General features: G+C 42.3%; 1 protein-coding gene across 2 annotated transcripts in view; it reads right to left on the minus strand.

Annotated features, from left to right (window-relative positions):
- Positions 1-14,135, minus strand: part of A2ML1 (alpha-2-macroglobulin like 1) — a 50,269-nt gene extending 36,134 nt beyond the window's left edge. For both annotated transcript variants that reach the window (XM_070790179.1, XM_070790178.1), the window contains exons 1-10: positions 14,026-14,135; positions 12,734-12,920; positions 12,061-12,223; positions 11,294-11,346; positions 6,524-6,544; positions 5,633-5,792; positions 4,387-4,471; positions 3,567-3,693; positions 2,588-2,702; positions 1,693-1,802 (exon numbers count right to left, since the gene is read on the minus strand). In XM_070790179.1, coding sequence (XP_070646280.1) covers positions 1,693-1,802; positions 2,588-2,702; positions 3,567-3,693; positions 4,387-4,471; positions 5,633-5,792; positions 6,524-6,544; positions 11,294-11,346; positions 12,061-12,223; positions 12,734-12,920; positions 14,026-14,090 — 1,086 coding nt within the window. In that variant the 5' untranslated portion in view covers positions 14,091-14,135. The remainder of the gene's footprint in view (positions 1-1,692; positions 1,803-2,587; positions 2,703-3,566; positions 3,694-4,386; positions 4,472-5,632; positions 5,793-6,523; positions 6,545-11,293; positions 11,347-12,060; positions 12,224-12,733; positions 12,921-14,025) is intronic.
- Positions 14,136-14,351: the final 216 nt, after the last annotated feature.

Genomic DNA, 14,351 nt, shown 5'->3' on the forward strand with positions numbered 1-14,351 from the left:
GGGTGAAGGTCATTAGAGTAAGTTTTGGAGTATGTTCAAAATTCTAAGGAGACATTTCAGGAAGAGTCCAGAAGAAGATAAATGTGATGCGAAGAGTCGGAAATGAGGATCTACGAGGAATTGAGAAACATACAGAAGTAGCTTGACCTGGAGCAGAAGTAGACTGGCCACACATAGGATAGACCTAGATATTGTCATGCTGAGTAAAGTAAGTCAGACAGAGAAGGAGAAATATCATATAACATCCCTTATATGTGGACTCTAAAATGAAATGACACAAACGAACTACTTACAAAACAGAGGCTCACAGACTTGGAGGCTCACAGCTTAAGGTTGTGGTGGGGAAGGAATAGTTAGGGAGTTTGGAATGCACATGTACACTCTGCTATATCTAGAATGGATAACCAACAAGAACCTACTGTATAGCACAGAGAACTCTGTTCAATGTTATGTGGCAGCATAATATAACAGTGGATGGGAAGGGGCTTTGGGGGAAAATGGATACATGTATATGTATGCCTGAGTCCCTTTGCTGTTCACCTGAAATTATCACAACACTTTTAATCAGCTATACCCCAATACAAAATAAAATGCTAAAAAAACAAATGAATGATCAAAAAAGAAGTAGATTTGCCACATGGCTTAGGAAACATCAGATCAGATCAGTCGCTCAGTCGTGTCCGACTCTTTGTGACCCCATGAATCGCAGCACGCCACATCAGGGCCCCTCATTTTCATACCCCACTGCCAAAACTCTGTATATTTTTTTGCTTTCATTTTCCTACAGAGCATCCTCTTCCTCTCCTAAATTGTATAATCCTTAGGCTCTAAGACAGTCTGGATCTACTCTTGGTCTAAAGAAGAGATGACCAAGGAATAACAGATCTGAATATGTACAATACTATAGTGTTCAACAATTACTTGGGAAGTGAAGAAGATAAGCTAGAGAGAGGGGTGGAATGCTAGGAATCAGAGAGAAGACACTTCAATTTTTTAAATCTCTAAAGACGATGCTTAAGGAGCCATCAGTGGCTCGCTGTGGCAGGAAGTTTGATATTAACCTTGCCTAGATGCAGAAACTCAGACTTGAGGATCTCACCAGGTAACTTGCAGCTCTAAAATTCAAAGACTGACACAGGAGGAGGTGAACCCCTGGCATTCGGAGGGTCATTGAAGTCACATTAGTATTTTAGGCACATCTCATGTGAGATTAAGGACACACAGTGCCAGGAATTAAGCACATACTCTAGAGCAGGGGTCTCCAACCTCCAGGATCTAACGCCTGCTGATCTGAAGTAGAGCTGATGTACTAATAATAGAAACAAAGTGCACAATAAATGTAATGCACTTGAATCATCCTAAAACCATCCCCCAACATCTTCCACAAGTGGTCCCTGATGCAAAAAAGGTTGGGGACTGTCGCTCTAGAGGCAGGCTGCCCAGCTCTGACCATAATTACCACTTACGAGCTGTATAACCTTGGGAAAATCACCTAACCTCACTAACCTCTCTGTCTCAGCCTTTTTGTCTGTCAAATGGGGCCAATAATAATGTCTAACTCAGGACTGTTGTACAGATTAAAGTGAATACATACAGAGTACTTAGAAAAATGCTAAGTTAATATGTGTTCAGGAAGGAGTTGACAGGGTGGTTAAGCGTTTTTTGTCTGAGCAGAGATGAGTTTCAACATACCTTTCCACTGAAGGGGAAATTGGGGTAATAATAATCATTGGTGTCTTCAAAGGTCATGGATCCCATTTGTGAAGAAATGTATATATCCCGAGTGGTGTTGGCCTCCACTCCTGCAGAGGGAAACCAGGTGTATGATGATCTAAATACCTAACATCCTCATCTTCATGTTTAACATAAGACTACCTGAAAGGATGGTGCCACAGGAAGTGAGAAGATGACTATCATTCTGACCAAAGATCTAAACCAACTCCTCCTTCCCAAACTTTTGGGGAAGTAGGGAATGGATAGCAGATGAAATCTGACATTTCCCATTGACTGTGAACTTAGAACGGAGTCCCTTCTAAGCACTGATGAAGGCGAGTCTTGAGTCGTCTGAGTTGTTGTTGTTGTTCAGTCACTAAATCATGTCCGACTCTTTGCGACCCCATAGACTGCAGCATGCCAAGCTTCCCTGTCCTTCACTAACTCCGGGAGTTTGCTCAAACTCATGTCCATTGAGTAAGTGATGCCATCCAACCATCTCATCCTGTCAACCCCCTTCTCCTCGCCCTCAATCTTCCCCAGCATCAGGGGCTTTTCCAATGAGTTGGTTCTTTGAATCAGGTGGCAAAAGTATTGCAGCTTCAGCATCAGTCCTTTCAATGAATATTCAAGGTTGATTTTCTTTAGGATCAATTGGTTTGATCTCCTTGCAGTCCAAGGGACTCTCAAGAGTCTTCTCCAGCACCACCGTTTGAAATCATCAATTCTTTGGCACTCAGCCTTCTTTATGGTCCAACTTTCACATCCACACATGACTACGGGAAAAACCATAGCTTTGACTATACAGGGTCTCTCTCTTGGCCAACTCTTTTCCTTTCCCTTTTCTTAATGAACCGAGGAGCATCCCACTTACCTGTCCCTTCCTCCACCACAGTAGCCATGATATTGATGTCTTGTCTGTAAAAATACCCAGTGAGGTTGAACATGGACATGGCCACAGAAGTTGAAATGCATCCTGCTTTGTCAATCTAGTGAGGCAATCAGAGAGAGAGAGGGGGGAAGAAAGAGGGTGAATAACCTAATCTCTACTTCTTTTTAAATTTATTTATTTACTTGGCTGCACTGGCCTTAGGTGTGACATAGGAGATCTTTCATTGCAGCGCACAGGCTATCTGTTGTGATTATACAGGCTCCAGGGCACACGGGCTCTCTAGTTGTGGTGCAGGGTTTCAATAGTTACAGCTCCCAGGCTTAGCTGCTGAGCAGCATGTGGAATCTCTAGTTCCCTGATCAGGGATTGAACCCACATACTCTGCATTGGAAGGCAAATTCTTAACCACTAGACCACCAGGGAAGACCCTAATCTCTACTTCTAACTCATGATGTCCTGTAGAAGAAAATTATTTCTTATCTCTATACTTCAGTTTCTCAATTTTGTGTGTGTGTGTGCCACATGGCTTATGGGATCTTAGTTCCCCAACTGGAGATTGAACCTGGGCCTTTGGCAATGAAAGCATGGAGTTCTAACCACTGGACCACCAGGAAATTCCCAGTTTCTCCATCTTTAAGATAGAAAAGTATTCCACAACATGAAGCATACACCCATACATGACTTGGAAGTTCCAAGATATGAGAAGGAGAAAAGAACCACCTTCAGAACAGGAAAATTGTATCTTCCAAGGGTTTAGGTTAATCTCTTGATCCCAAGGCAGATTCTAAAAGAGCTTTATCTTTGAGGGGATAAAAAGACTTCTGTGTTCTTTAGGAATGAGGTACTAATCACATGAAATTATTTCTACTCTGGGTGTTTTTAACCACTTTTCTATATTGGTGCTTACTTACTCTTTAGGACATAAGAATAAGGTTCCTTTCCTACATCCTGTTTTACTCACCTGTCCAGAGACTTTCTTGCATCTGTCAGGTAAATGTTCCCGTTCTGGATCCGGATACCGGTAAGTATATGGCTTTTGACACACTGATACGTGTGCTACTCCTTGCATGGGCTTTCCATAGGTGTACCTAACCCAGAAAAACACGAGGAATCAGAGAGGGGCAAGTCCACCTGTGATCCAGGCCCTCCTCCCCTAAACATTTTCCTTTCTTCCGCATGCCCATCTCTGAAAGCGCTTTGACAGTCCCACCTTTCTCCAGCTCTCATTCACATCTCTGCTTTACTCAAAGCTTTAGAGTATTGCCATTGCACAATAAATACCACCCAAAGGACAACAGTGTCTTTCTTTTTCCTTACTCCTACTTCCCATGGGATTCAATACTGTGCTCTGCACAAAGTAGACTCTAAACCAATAATGCCAGCTGAGAAAGCAGAGGCAAGTAAGCACAAAAATGCAGTTAGATAATGTGTCCCTGGGATTTCCCTGGTGGTTCAGTGGTTAAGACTTCACTTTCCCATGCAGAGGATGCGGATTAAATCCCTGGTCCAGGAACTAAGATCCCACATGCTTCATGGCCAAAAAACCAAAACATAAAATAGAAGCAATATTGTAACAAATGTCAATAAAGACTTTTTAAAAAATGGTCCACATAAGAAACAGTTTTTTTTAAAAGTGTGTTTTTGCCGAACTTGTGACTCTGAGCCACATAAAACATCACAAGATTTAACCACTACCTCCACAATCCTCTCCTGGTAACACTCGATCACAACATCTCTCAATATAGCTTTCATCCTCAATGGATCCAGAGCTTGATTCTTACCTACAACAAACTTTCACTAAGAAAGAGTCTTCCGCGACTGATAACTCTTTGGGTTCCACCACTTCCACTTTAAACTTAGGCAGCACTGGAAAGAGTGGAAAGAGAGATGGAAAATGAAGAGGAAGAAAGTTTGACTACACAGGTAGTGAACAGAGGGGTATAAAACAGTGATAATAATTATCTAATTAAATTGCTCAATCACGTTCAACTCTTTGCAGCCCCGTGAACTGTAGATTTCTCTGTCCTTGGAATTTTCCAGGCAAGAATATACTGGAGTGGGGTGCCATTTCCTACTTCAGGAGATCTTCCTGATCCAGAGATGGAACCCAGGACTCCTGTATTGGTAGGAGGATTCTTTACGACTAGGGCCACCTAGGAAGCCCAGCTAATTAAATTAACAGGGCATTATTAAGGTAAAATCCTCCCAAAGTTACTGATTTAGCACCAAAATGAATAAATAACACCCCCCCCCCTTTTTTAAAGTAAGAATTAGATTTATTTAAAAAGAAACACATACTACAGACAGAGTGTGAGCCATCTCAGAAGGGGAGAGGCATGAAAATATGGGATGGTTAGTTTGTATGGACTAGGTAATTTCATAGGCTGGGCTTCCCTGGTGGCTCAGCAGTAAAGAATCCACCTACCAATGCAGGAGATGCTGGTTTGATCCCTTGGTCAGCAACATCCCCTGGAGAAAGAAATGGCAACCCACTCCAGTATTCTTACCTGGGAAATCCCACCGACAGAGGAGCCTGGAGGGCTACAGTCCATGGGGTCACCAAATAGTTGGACATGACTTAGCAACTAAACAACAGCAAAAATTTCATAGGCTAATGAGCAGGAAGAGTAATCCAACTATTTTGGGGAAGAGATGGAGATTTGCAGGCTGGTTCACAGCCCACTTTCTTATCTCTGATGGTCAGCCTGGGAACTGTCATGGCGCTAGTGGGTGTGTCACTTAGCTTATGCTAATGTGTTACAATGAGTGTATCTTGTTGTTGTTGTTCAGTCACCAAGTCATGTCTGACTCTTTGCAGCCCCATGGACTGCAGTACTCCAGGCTTCCCTGTCCCTCATCTCCCAGAGTTTGCCCAAGTTCATGTCCATTGGATTGGTGATGAGGCTCCACTGGAAGTAAACTCTTCTGCCATCTTTGACCTAGTTCCATAGTAAGTTTCACTTGACCTTTGCTGGTTTTTACACAAGATCAAGTCCAACACTCTGACCTACCAATTCTCCCACCTACCATATTCTTCCACACTGAAGGTCCCGAAGGTCTTGCCATCAGCCACGGCCACACTGTAGGTGCCCAGCGTTGCTTCTGGTGCCAGCTGGAAGGACAGGTCTACGATGCCTTGCTTGGGCACCACGTTCAGCCACTGTGCAATCCTATTGTTATTTGGATCCTGTGCCCAAGAAAAAGAAATCTCATGACATGCCTGCCTCTTTGATTCCCACCCTGTGCTGCAGAAAGCAGGTAAAGAAGCAAAAAGCGAGTAAAGAATCCCACCCACTGTTCATAGCCCCTGTGGTCTGCATCCAGGAAGAAAAGAACCCTCGGTGGATTCAAATAGTTAGACTAGGTTCTTTAAAATGTTATCCAGTTTCAGAATGTTATCCAGGATAACATTGTTTATGTAAGATGTTCTTTACAAAGAATGCTAATTCTTGGTCCCTTAAGACAGGTAACTCTGAAAGACTGACTGTAAGATACCTGAAAGAGAGCTAATTTGATGGAAAAATGGAGAGGGTATTGTGGGGAATTCTTGCCTCTTTCTTAACACTTCTCACAGGTATCCTTGTCATGTTCAGTGGCTGTCTGTGATATTAGCCATCCCAAAGACTAAGAGGAGTACAGAACCAAGCTCTGCTGGACTGACACAGCACAGAGAAGTTGCAGGAATCAGAATAGGGAGGTTCGTCACTATAGAGGTTGCTGTCCTTATTTACAGAGGTTGAGGGACGGGGTGGGCAGAGGCAGGAGAACATGCACAGCTTAGGTGGAATCGGGGCGCTTGGGGCCAGTGCAAAGTCTCAGGCTCTGGGCCAAGATCCCACAGTTGTTGCTGGCTTTGGGGCTTAGCACCAACCACCTTCTCCATAGAGGACAGCAAAAAAGAAAGAAACTTCTACTTACCTGCAGTTCCACAATGGAGTACTGAAAAGGAAAACCAGATAATAAGGGTTAAAGCAGAGCTAGCAATAAGGGTAGGCTTGCTGAAAGCAAAAAGTTCACAAAGGCTTCTCTCTTTCTCTGTTGCCTACCCCTTCCTTTCTAAATGGCTCTTTCGTGCCTTGGTAAGAGTAACAACAGGGCAAAGGCTTACTGGTTAGGAGAGGAGAAAGAAGAGCTTTCCTGAAGGGATTGCCAGTCTCCAAAAACTTTGAAGAAATGGAACTTCTGACCCTCAGCACCCTTCAATGCTCTGTGACTGAGTTTTTTCACAACAAGTCCTAAAAGAAAGTATTAGTATCTGGTAGTGGTGGTGGTTGTTCAGTCACTAACTTGTGTCCGACTCTTTGTGACCCCATGGACTGCAGCACATGAGGCTCCCTCATCCTTCACTGTCTCCTGGAGTTTGCTGAAATTCATGTCCATCAAATCATGGCGATGCTATCCACCATCTCATTCTCTGGAGACTCCCTCATATTTGAACCTCTTCTTGGGAGCCAACTATCTCCTAGCCTCCTCCTCTACTTTCTGAACACCAGTGGGCAAGAATCTTACTTTCAAGCAGTGCAAAATAATTTATTTTAAAAAAATGTTTGAAATAGCTCAATCAAAGGATCATGTGTAATTTCCTCAAGGAAATGGACACAAAAACCACTAGGTTTAATTGGAGAATGAGTCCTTGTGCTAGGTGTCAAAGTGTCACCTCAAATTACTCGTTAATTTAAAAAAAAAAAAGGACACACCTTAACACTGGAGAAATTAGTCTGCCATCACCCTAACTAAGTAATCAAACTCACTATCACTAATAATGGGACAAGCTGACATTATGTACCTCCTGAAGAGATATATTTGAGGTTCCCAACATTACCTATCTTTATAACCAAATATTTTAACCAAAAGTTTAGTTTAAACCTAATTAAGACTTCAGAACTGCCTTCAGAAGATAAAAGAACAAGTTATATTACACAGTAAGAAATAATCAGGCAAATCAAGACTATTGGATATTCCATAAGACAACTACGCTGCTATGCTAAGTTGCTTCAGTTGTATTCAACTCTGTGAGACGCTATGGACCATAGCCCGCCAGGCTCCTCTGTCCATGGGATTCTCCAGGCAAGAATACTGGAGTGGGTAGCCATTCCCTTCTGCAGGGGATCTTCCCAACTCAGGAATCAACTTGCATCTCTTTTGCCTACTACATTGACAGGTGGGTTTTTTTTTTTTTTAACCACTAGCGTCACCTGGGAAGCCCTGCCACCTAGGCTTCCTCAAAAGTAAATATCATATTCCATAATGGAAACATTCTATAAGTCATCTAGCCTGACATCATCGCTCTCTCTCTCAAAAAAGTCAAACTAATAAGAAAATAAGGGGGATTAGTTTAGAATATGAGAACATTTTTAAATGTAACAACCAAATATAATGCATGAATCTGATCAGAGCTTAGTTTGGGAAAAAAAAATGTGTTAGTTGGAAAACACAAATTAATATTATATGAAAAATATTAAATAATTTTTGTTAATTTCCTCAGGTGTTATAATAATATTTTCTTTAAGATATTCTTTTTAAAAGATACAGGCACCTAAAGAAAGCAAACATTAACAGACATAAAGGGAGAAATTAACAGTAACACAATAATAGTGGGGGACTTTAACACCCCATGTACATCAGAGGACAAGGCATTCAGAGAGAAACTCAGTAAGTAAACAACAGCCTTTGGCAATTTATTAGGCACAATGAACATTCTATATAATATAGACTATTTCATCCCAAACCAGAATATTCATTCTTTTCAAGTGCAAATGGAATATTGTAACATGATAGACACATGATTGAATACAAAAAGAGTCAGTAAACTTAAGAAAACTGAAATCATATCAAGAATCTTATTCAACCATAACACTATGAGACTAAAAATCAACTACAAAAAAAAAAACAAACAAAACACATCGAGTCTAACCAATATGTTACTAAACAATTGAACTGAAACCATAAAACTTCTAGAAGAAAATACAAGCAGTAAATTCTTTGACATTGGTCTTGGTAATATTTTATTGGAGATGTCTCCTCAGGTAAGGGGAACACAAGCAAAATTTTTTAAATGGGACTACTCATCACAAGGAAAAAACATTGTCTTTATTTCTTTAATTTTGTATCTATATAAGATGAGTGTTGTTTAGTGACTAAGTCATGTCCAACTCTTTCGCAACCCCATGGACTGTAGCCTGCCTGGCTTTTTGGTCCATGGGATTTTCCAGGCAAGAATACTGGAGTGGGTTGCCACTCCCTCCTCCAAAGGATCTTCCTGACCCAGGCATCAAACCTGTGACTCCTACATAGCAGGCAGGTTCTCATATGAGATGACAGATGTTCACTAGACTTACTATGGTCATTGTTTCATGATGTATATAAGTCAGATCATTGTGCTGTACACCTTAAGCTTATACATTGCTGTACGTCAATTACATCTCAATAAGACTGGAAGGAAAAAAGTTATCTCAGTAACAGCTCTTTTCTTGGTGAACCCAGCCTTCAGCTCAAAAGAATCCACATGCCCAAGTGGTACATTTGGGGCTGGGGGGTATGGTGGGGGGACATTCTGCCCCTCTTCCTAAAGAGAAAAATAGGACATGCACAAACCTGGCTATATACATGATAAGAAGGCAAGTGTCATCGAGATTACTGCCATTGCTATAAATCCTAGGGGGTGAAAAAACAGTTCCTTCGAGAACAAAATCATTTTTTTAAAGACTCAAGAAGCAGCTTTGGACACCAGTAAGTGTTCAACCAGAAAGGTAGCATTTTCATTGGAAGCTACCTGAAGTTTCTGAATAATTAGGTAAGCAACAAAACTAGATACAATCAGTTACTAGCATGTATACTTTTGTTGCTTGAGGATGAAATATTGAACTCTGTAAACTCACAGTTTTTGTAACTCCCCTTCTTTTTAAAAAAAAAAAAAAAGTTATTTGTCTGTGCCATGTCTTAGTTATAGCATGTGGGAATCTTTAGCTATAGCATGTGGGATCTATAACTACAGCATTCAAACTCTTAGTTGCCACATGTGGGATCTAGTTCCCTGACCAGGGATTGAACCTGGGCCCCCCTGCATTGGAACCGTGAAGTCTTAGCCGCTGAACCACCAGGGGAGTCCTACCACTCCATTTCTTAGTAAAACACTTTTAGTTAATTGCATGTTTCATTTGGAGTTCCAAATTCAGTGTTTCAGATTTTCAGGGCTCCAAGTTACAACTTGGAGCGGGGGCTGACTAGAGAAATGGTATGTGGAAAAAAGAGTAATTTGACAACAGAAAGAGAGCACAGAAGTACAGAAATCAGAGTACTTATAGTTCAGCACAATTTGAACAGAGGCAAGACAATGTAAGAGGGGTAGCTAATGAGATCAACATCCAGGGGGCAGTAGAGTCTAAAATAACTCTAGCTGTGGCCACACTTTGACCCTTTCGTCTGGTTGGTGACGGACAGGGAAGCCTGGCATGCTGCAGTCCATGAGGTTGCAAAGAGTCAGACACAACTAATCAACTGAACTGAACTGACCCTCATCCCAGCTCTAGAATAAAAACTTCCAAGGTGCTCAGTGGTAAAGAATCCACGCCAAACAGAATATTGGGATTCATCCTTGTGTCGGGAAGATCCCCTGGAGAAGGAAATGGCAACCCACTCCAGTATTCTTGCCTAGGGAATCCCATGGACAGAGGAGCCTGGTGGGCTACAGTCCATGGGATCACAAAGAGTCGGACATGACTGAACGACTAAACAACAACTTAATATTATACCAAAGTGATAAGGAAAGAATACAGGCGATAGGAAGGAGAAACTAAAAAACCAATTCTAAATCAGGAAAGAAAGTAGTAGTTGGAGGAGGCTACTGATCAACAATAAACTTATAGCTTCCCTGTACATCAGGAAAGGAAACAGCAGTCTGGGAACATAGAGATGGAAATATAAGCAATGCTTTCTCCATGACTATCTTTAAATTTTTCATTTGAACACATGGGCTGTGACTGAAGGAGAAAGAAGGCAGCTGGGGGTGTCTGAGAGGTATTGGGTTGGGCCAAAAGTTTGTAAGATGGCATGTAAAATCCGAACGAACTTTTGGGCCAACTCAGTATTTCAAACATGTGTAGAAATGACACGAGTGCTAAGTTCAGAGCAAACCAAATCATATGACTTGTGATTCTAGTGATCCAATTGTTCGAGGAAAATTTAAGTATTCGCCAAATGTTACCGCATTTTTACCTTTGGCACAGAACGTTGCCTTAAGAAAATTGTCTATGCTATAAATTACCTTGCCTCGTAGTAAAAAAAAAAAAAAGAAGAAGAAGAAGAAAAAAAAAAGATCCTTATTTCTTCCTTTTGTTAAAAGTATTCCTGAATTACTTCTTTGTATTTGAACTGCAGAGCCACTAGGTGTCACTCCTGGAGGGAACGTCTTAACGTTTGAAAAAGCTCTTAACAGAGGCAAATGGAACCATCTCTTAAGAATGTTAACCTAATTGATGCTTTCAGATGTCAAACCTGAGAGCAAGATGCCGCTGCCTGCTTTCAGGCAGATGGGGGCTGGGAGATTTGGACTAGCTCCCTGACTGTAGAACCCACAAGTGTTCTGCTTCTAAAGGGCCTCCTCCCCTGGAAGGAGTCTCTCCTCCCTCGTGCTCCAGTCTGCCCTCCTGCGTTCCCTTCCCAGGTCCTTCTTCCCAGTGAAACTCTTACCTGGTCGTTCACTGGAACAAAGGCGCTGGTGAGGGTGACAATACGGAAATGCACTAGAAGGAAATGGGCGTCATTAGCAAAAGAGCTTTCCACCCCCCACCTCAGAATCTTTCTTTTTTCCACCTTTTTGCTTCCTCATACATACTTCTGAGTCAGCAAAATCCTACCAGGTTTTACTTTTGAAATAAAACCGAGTCTGAGAGACAGCTAACACCCCAACAGTCACGGCTCCTGACTTTGAAAGTTCAGGATGGAATCTGCTTCAAAGAAGAGGGAGCAAATATAAATCCTAGGGCTTGGGCCAAATGCCCTTGACTGTTTTCTGATTCTTACACAGGCAGCTTGCTATGAGACCAAGCGATCCAGTTACACCCACCAAATTCCTTTCCAGGAGAAATCTGTATTTTGTTTTACTTATTTACTGGGAATTTTTTGGCCATGCAGTGGGTCTTGTAGGATCTTAGTTCTCCAGCCAGGGATTGAACCTGGACCCACCGTAGTGAGAATGCAGAGTCTTAACCACTAGACTGCCAGGGAATTCCCTGTATTTTGTTTTACACACACACACAGTAGCAGCTCCACCCACTACTCTTGCTTGTACAGCACTGCCTGCATGCAGCATCTATAACCGTTTATCCCTCCAGGCTTCCTCCATCCCTCCATCTCTTTCCTTGGTCCATGGGGCTACCACCAATCTGCAAAGCCCCTCTAAGAATGTGTGAAGATACTCCCTGGCTTTTGTCTCATCCCACCTGTGTGCCTCTTACCTTCCTGCCCTGGGCTGTAGATAGGTTTGTCAGTTTGTATAAAGATGCCATTCTGCTGCCTCTGAATCAGAACCTTTTTCTTCTCCTCAAAGTAGACATTATGTCCAATTCCTCTCACCCGGACGGTGGCTACTTCTTCTGTGCCACCAGAAGGAAGTGGTACCTGGCCAAGACAGGGGAGAGCTCTGGAGAGGAGCAGGAGACTGGGGGTGTGGTGGGGGAAGGACAGAACCAGCTAGTCTTAACTCAAGAGAGAGAGAGTAAAAGGAAAGGAATGAGTTGATGGAGGTGGCAAGGTTGGAGCCATGAAAAAGTTGCCAGAAGTCTGATATTAAAACTCCAAGTAAAAATCTTAATTTATCTACTTAAAAAAATAATTGTAATATTTAGTGGAACTCTATGTAACTTTGTTCTGTATTTTCCAAGTCACCTGTAAATGTGTTATCATATATTTCTGTAATTTAAAAAAAAATTTTTTTTTAAAGAAAGAAAAAAAAGTTTCCAGAGAATAATATCAGAAGTTATGGCCAGGAATTGAAGTTGATGAGAGATGAGTTTAGAAGCCATGGCAAAAAGTAAGATAACAAAAAACATACTTAAAGACAAATTATAGTGCATCCAGGGAGGAGAATAGGAAAACTGAGGACGAGAGTTGGGCTAGGCCTGTACTTACCAAAAAGGACGAGCAGTGTAAGTGTCTCGTCTTTAGTCCAAACTGTTGCAGCAATGTGTGAGTCTTGCCCTTGGTCTCCAGAGTAACAGTGAATTTTACATTGTCGTACCCAGGACTCAGATCCAAGCAAACCCTCTGAGTAGAGGGGAACTTAAGAACGGCTGGCAATGCCACCAGATAGTTTCTACTAAAGAAAGGGAAAAAGTGTTGGTCACTAACTGTCTCTCTGGCTCTTTGCAACCCCATGACTGTAGCCCACCAGGCTCCTCTGTCCATGGGATTCTCCAGGAAAGAATACTGGAGTGGGTAGCCATGCCCTTCTCCAGGGGATCCTCCCGACCCAGGGATCGTACGTAGGTTTCCTGCGTTGCAGGTGGATTCTTTACCATCTAAGCTATCAGAACTACACTTCTACTAAAGAAGCAAAAGGATTTCAGGGGAGTAATGACTCATCTATTCAATGAAAAATTAATTAATCCCTCTCCTGAGTACTCAGCATGTAGCAATGAATTAAAGAGACAAAGCACCTGCCATTATGACCCTTATTTTCTATAAGGGAGAAGGAGAAAAATAACAAATAACTCAGCCTTATACTCACACCCTTCCCCCCGCCCCTACCATAGGCCACCATGGAGAACCTAGGCCCAGGGTACCAAGGAGAAGTAAGTTCCATTTGGGATCTGCAAGCAGATCAAACCAGTCAATCCTAAAGGAAGTCAATCCTAAAAGAAATCAATCCAGAATATTCATTGGAAGGACTGATGCTGAAGCTGAAGCTCCAATATTTTGGCCAACTGATGCCAAGAGCCAACCCAATGGAAAAGACCCTGATGTTGGGAAAGATTGAGGGCAGGAAGAGAAGGAGAGGTTGAGATGGTTGGATGGCATCACCAACTCAACAGACATGAGTTTGAGCAAGCTCCAGGAGATGGTGAAGGACAGGGAGGCCTGGAGTGCTGCAGTCCATGGGGTCACAAAGAGTCGGACATGACTGAGTGACTCACACTTTCCCTTTTCAGACATAAAAAGCAACAAGAACTGAACAACCAGAACAACAGAGATCAGGGCAGTGGGAGGCTACTATATTTTGATATTATCATATTTTTTAAAGTCTCTTCTTGGCATCTTAGCTTTTCTCTCTGGGTAAAGGAGAAATAAAACCAAAGAAAGAAAAAGATGAAAGGGCATTAAAATAAACCAAAAGTTATCTCCTGCCCACTGTAGTTATGTCTTAGAAAGATGGACGAAGACACCACCTGCCCTAAATCAACCCTGACACACCAAGCACTTACGGGAGAAATTTTCCTGCCGAGGCTGGCAACAGGGCTAATATTCCTAGAAGGAGCTGAGCCCACATCTTTGTGGGTGACAGAGTCCTTAGGAGCAGGAGCCAGAGGTTGGCTCACCCCCTGTAGCATATATATGCTACCCCCCAGGTAGGATGTGGAGCAATGAGGATGCCACAGCCAATCACCTTTTGGGGCCTCGGGCAGAGGTGGTATACCAGGGTAGGGCTTCTATTCATGTCTTAAAATTTATTTCTCCCTGAAACATTCATACTGGCTCAGCCAGTTTCAAAAACCTGTTTAGGGGAAAAACCAGGGTTGATGTATTCACA

Source organism: Bos indicus, chromosome 5, assembly GCF_029378745.1.
Source record: "Bos indicus isolate NIAB-ARS_2022 breed Sahiwal x Tharparkar chromosome 5, NIAB-ARS_B.indTharparkar_mat_pri_1.0, whole genome shotgun sequence".
In the NCBI taxonomy this organism is placed as follows: Eukaryota; Metazoa; Chordata; class Mammalia; order Artiodactyla; family Bovidae; genus Bos; species Bos indicus.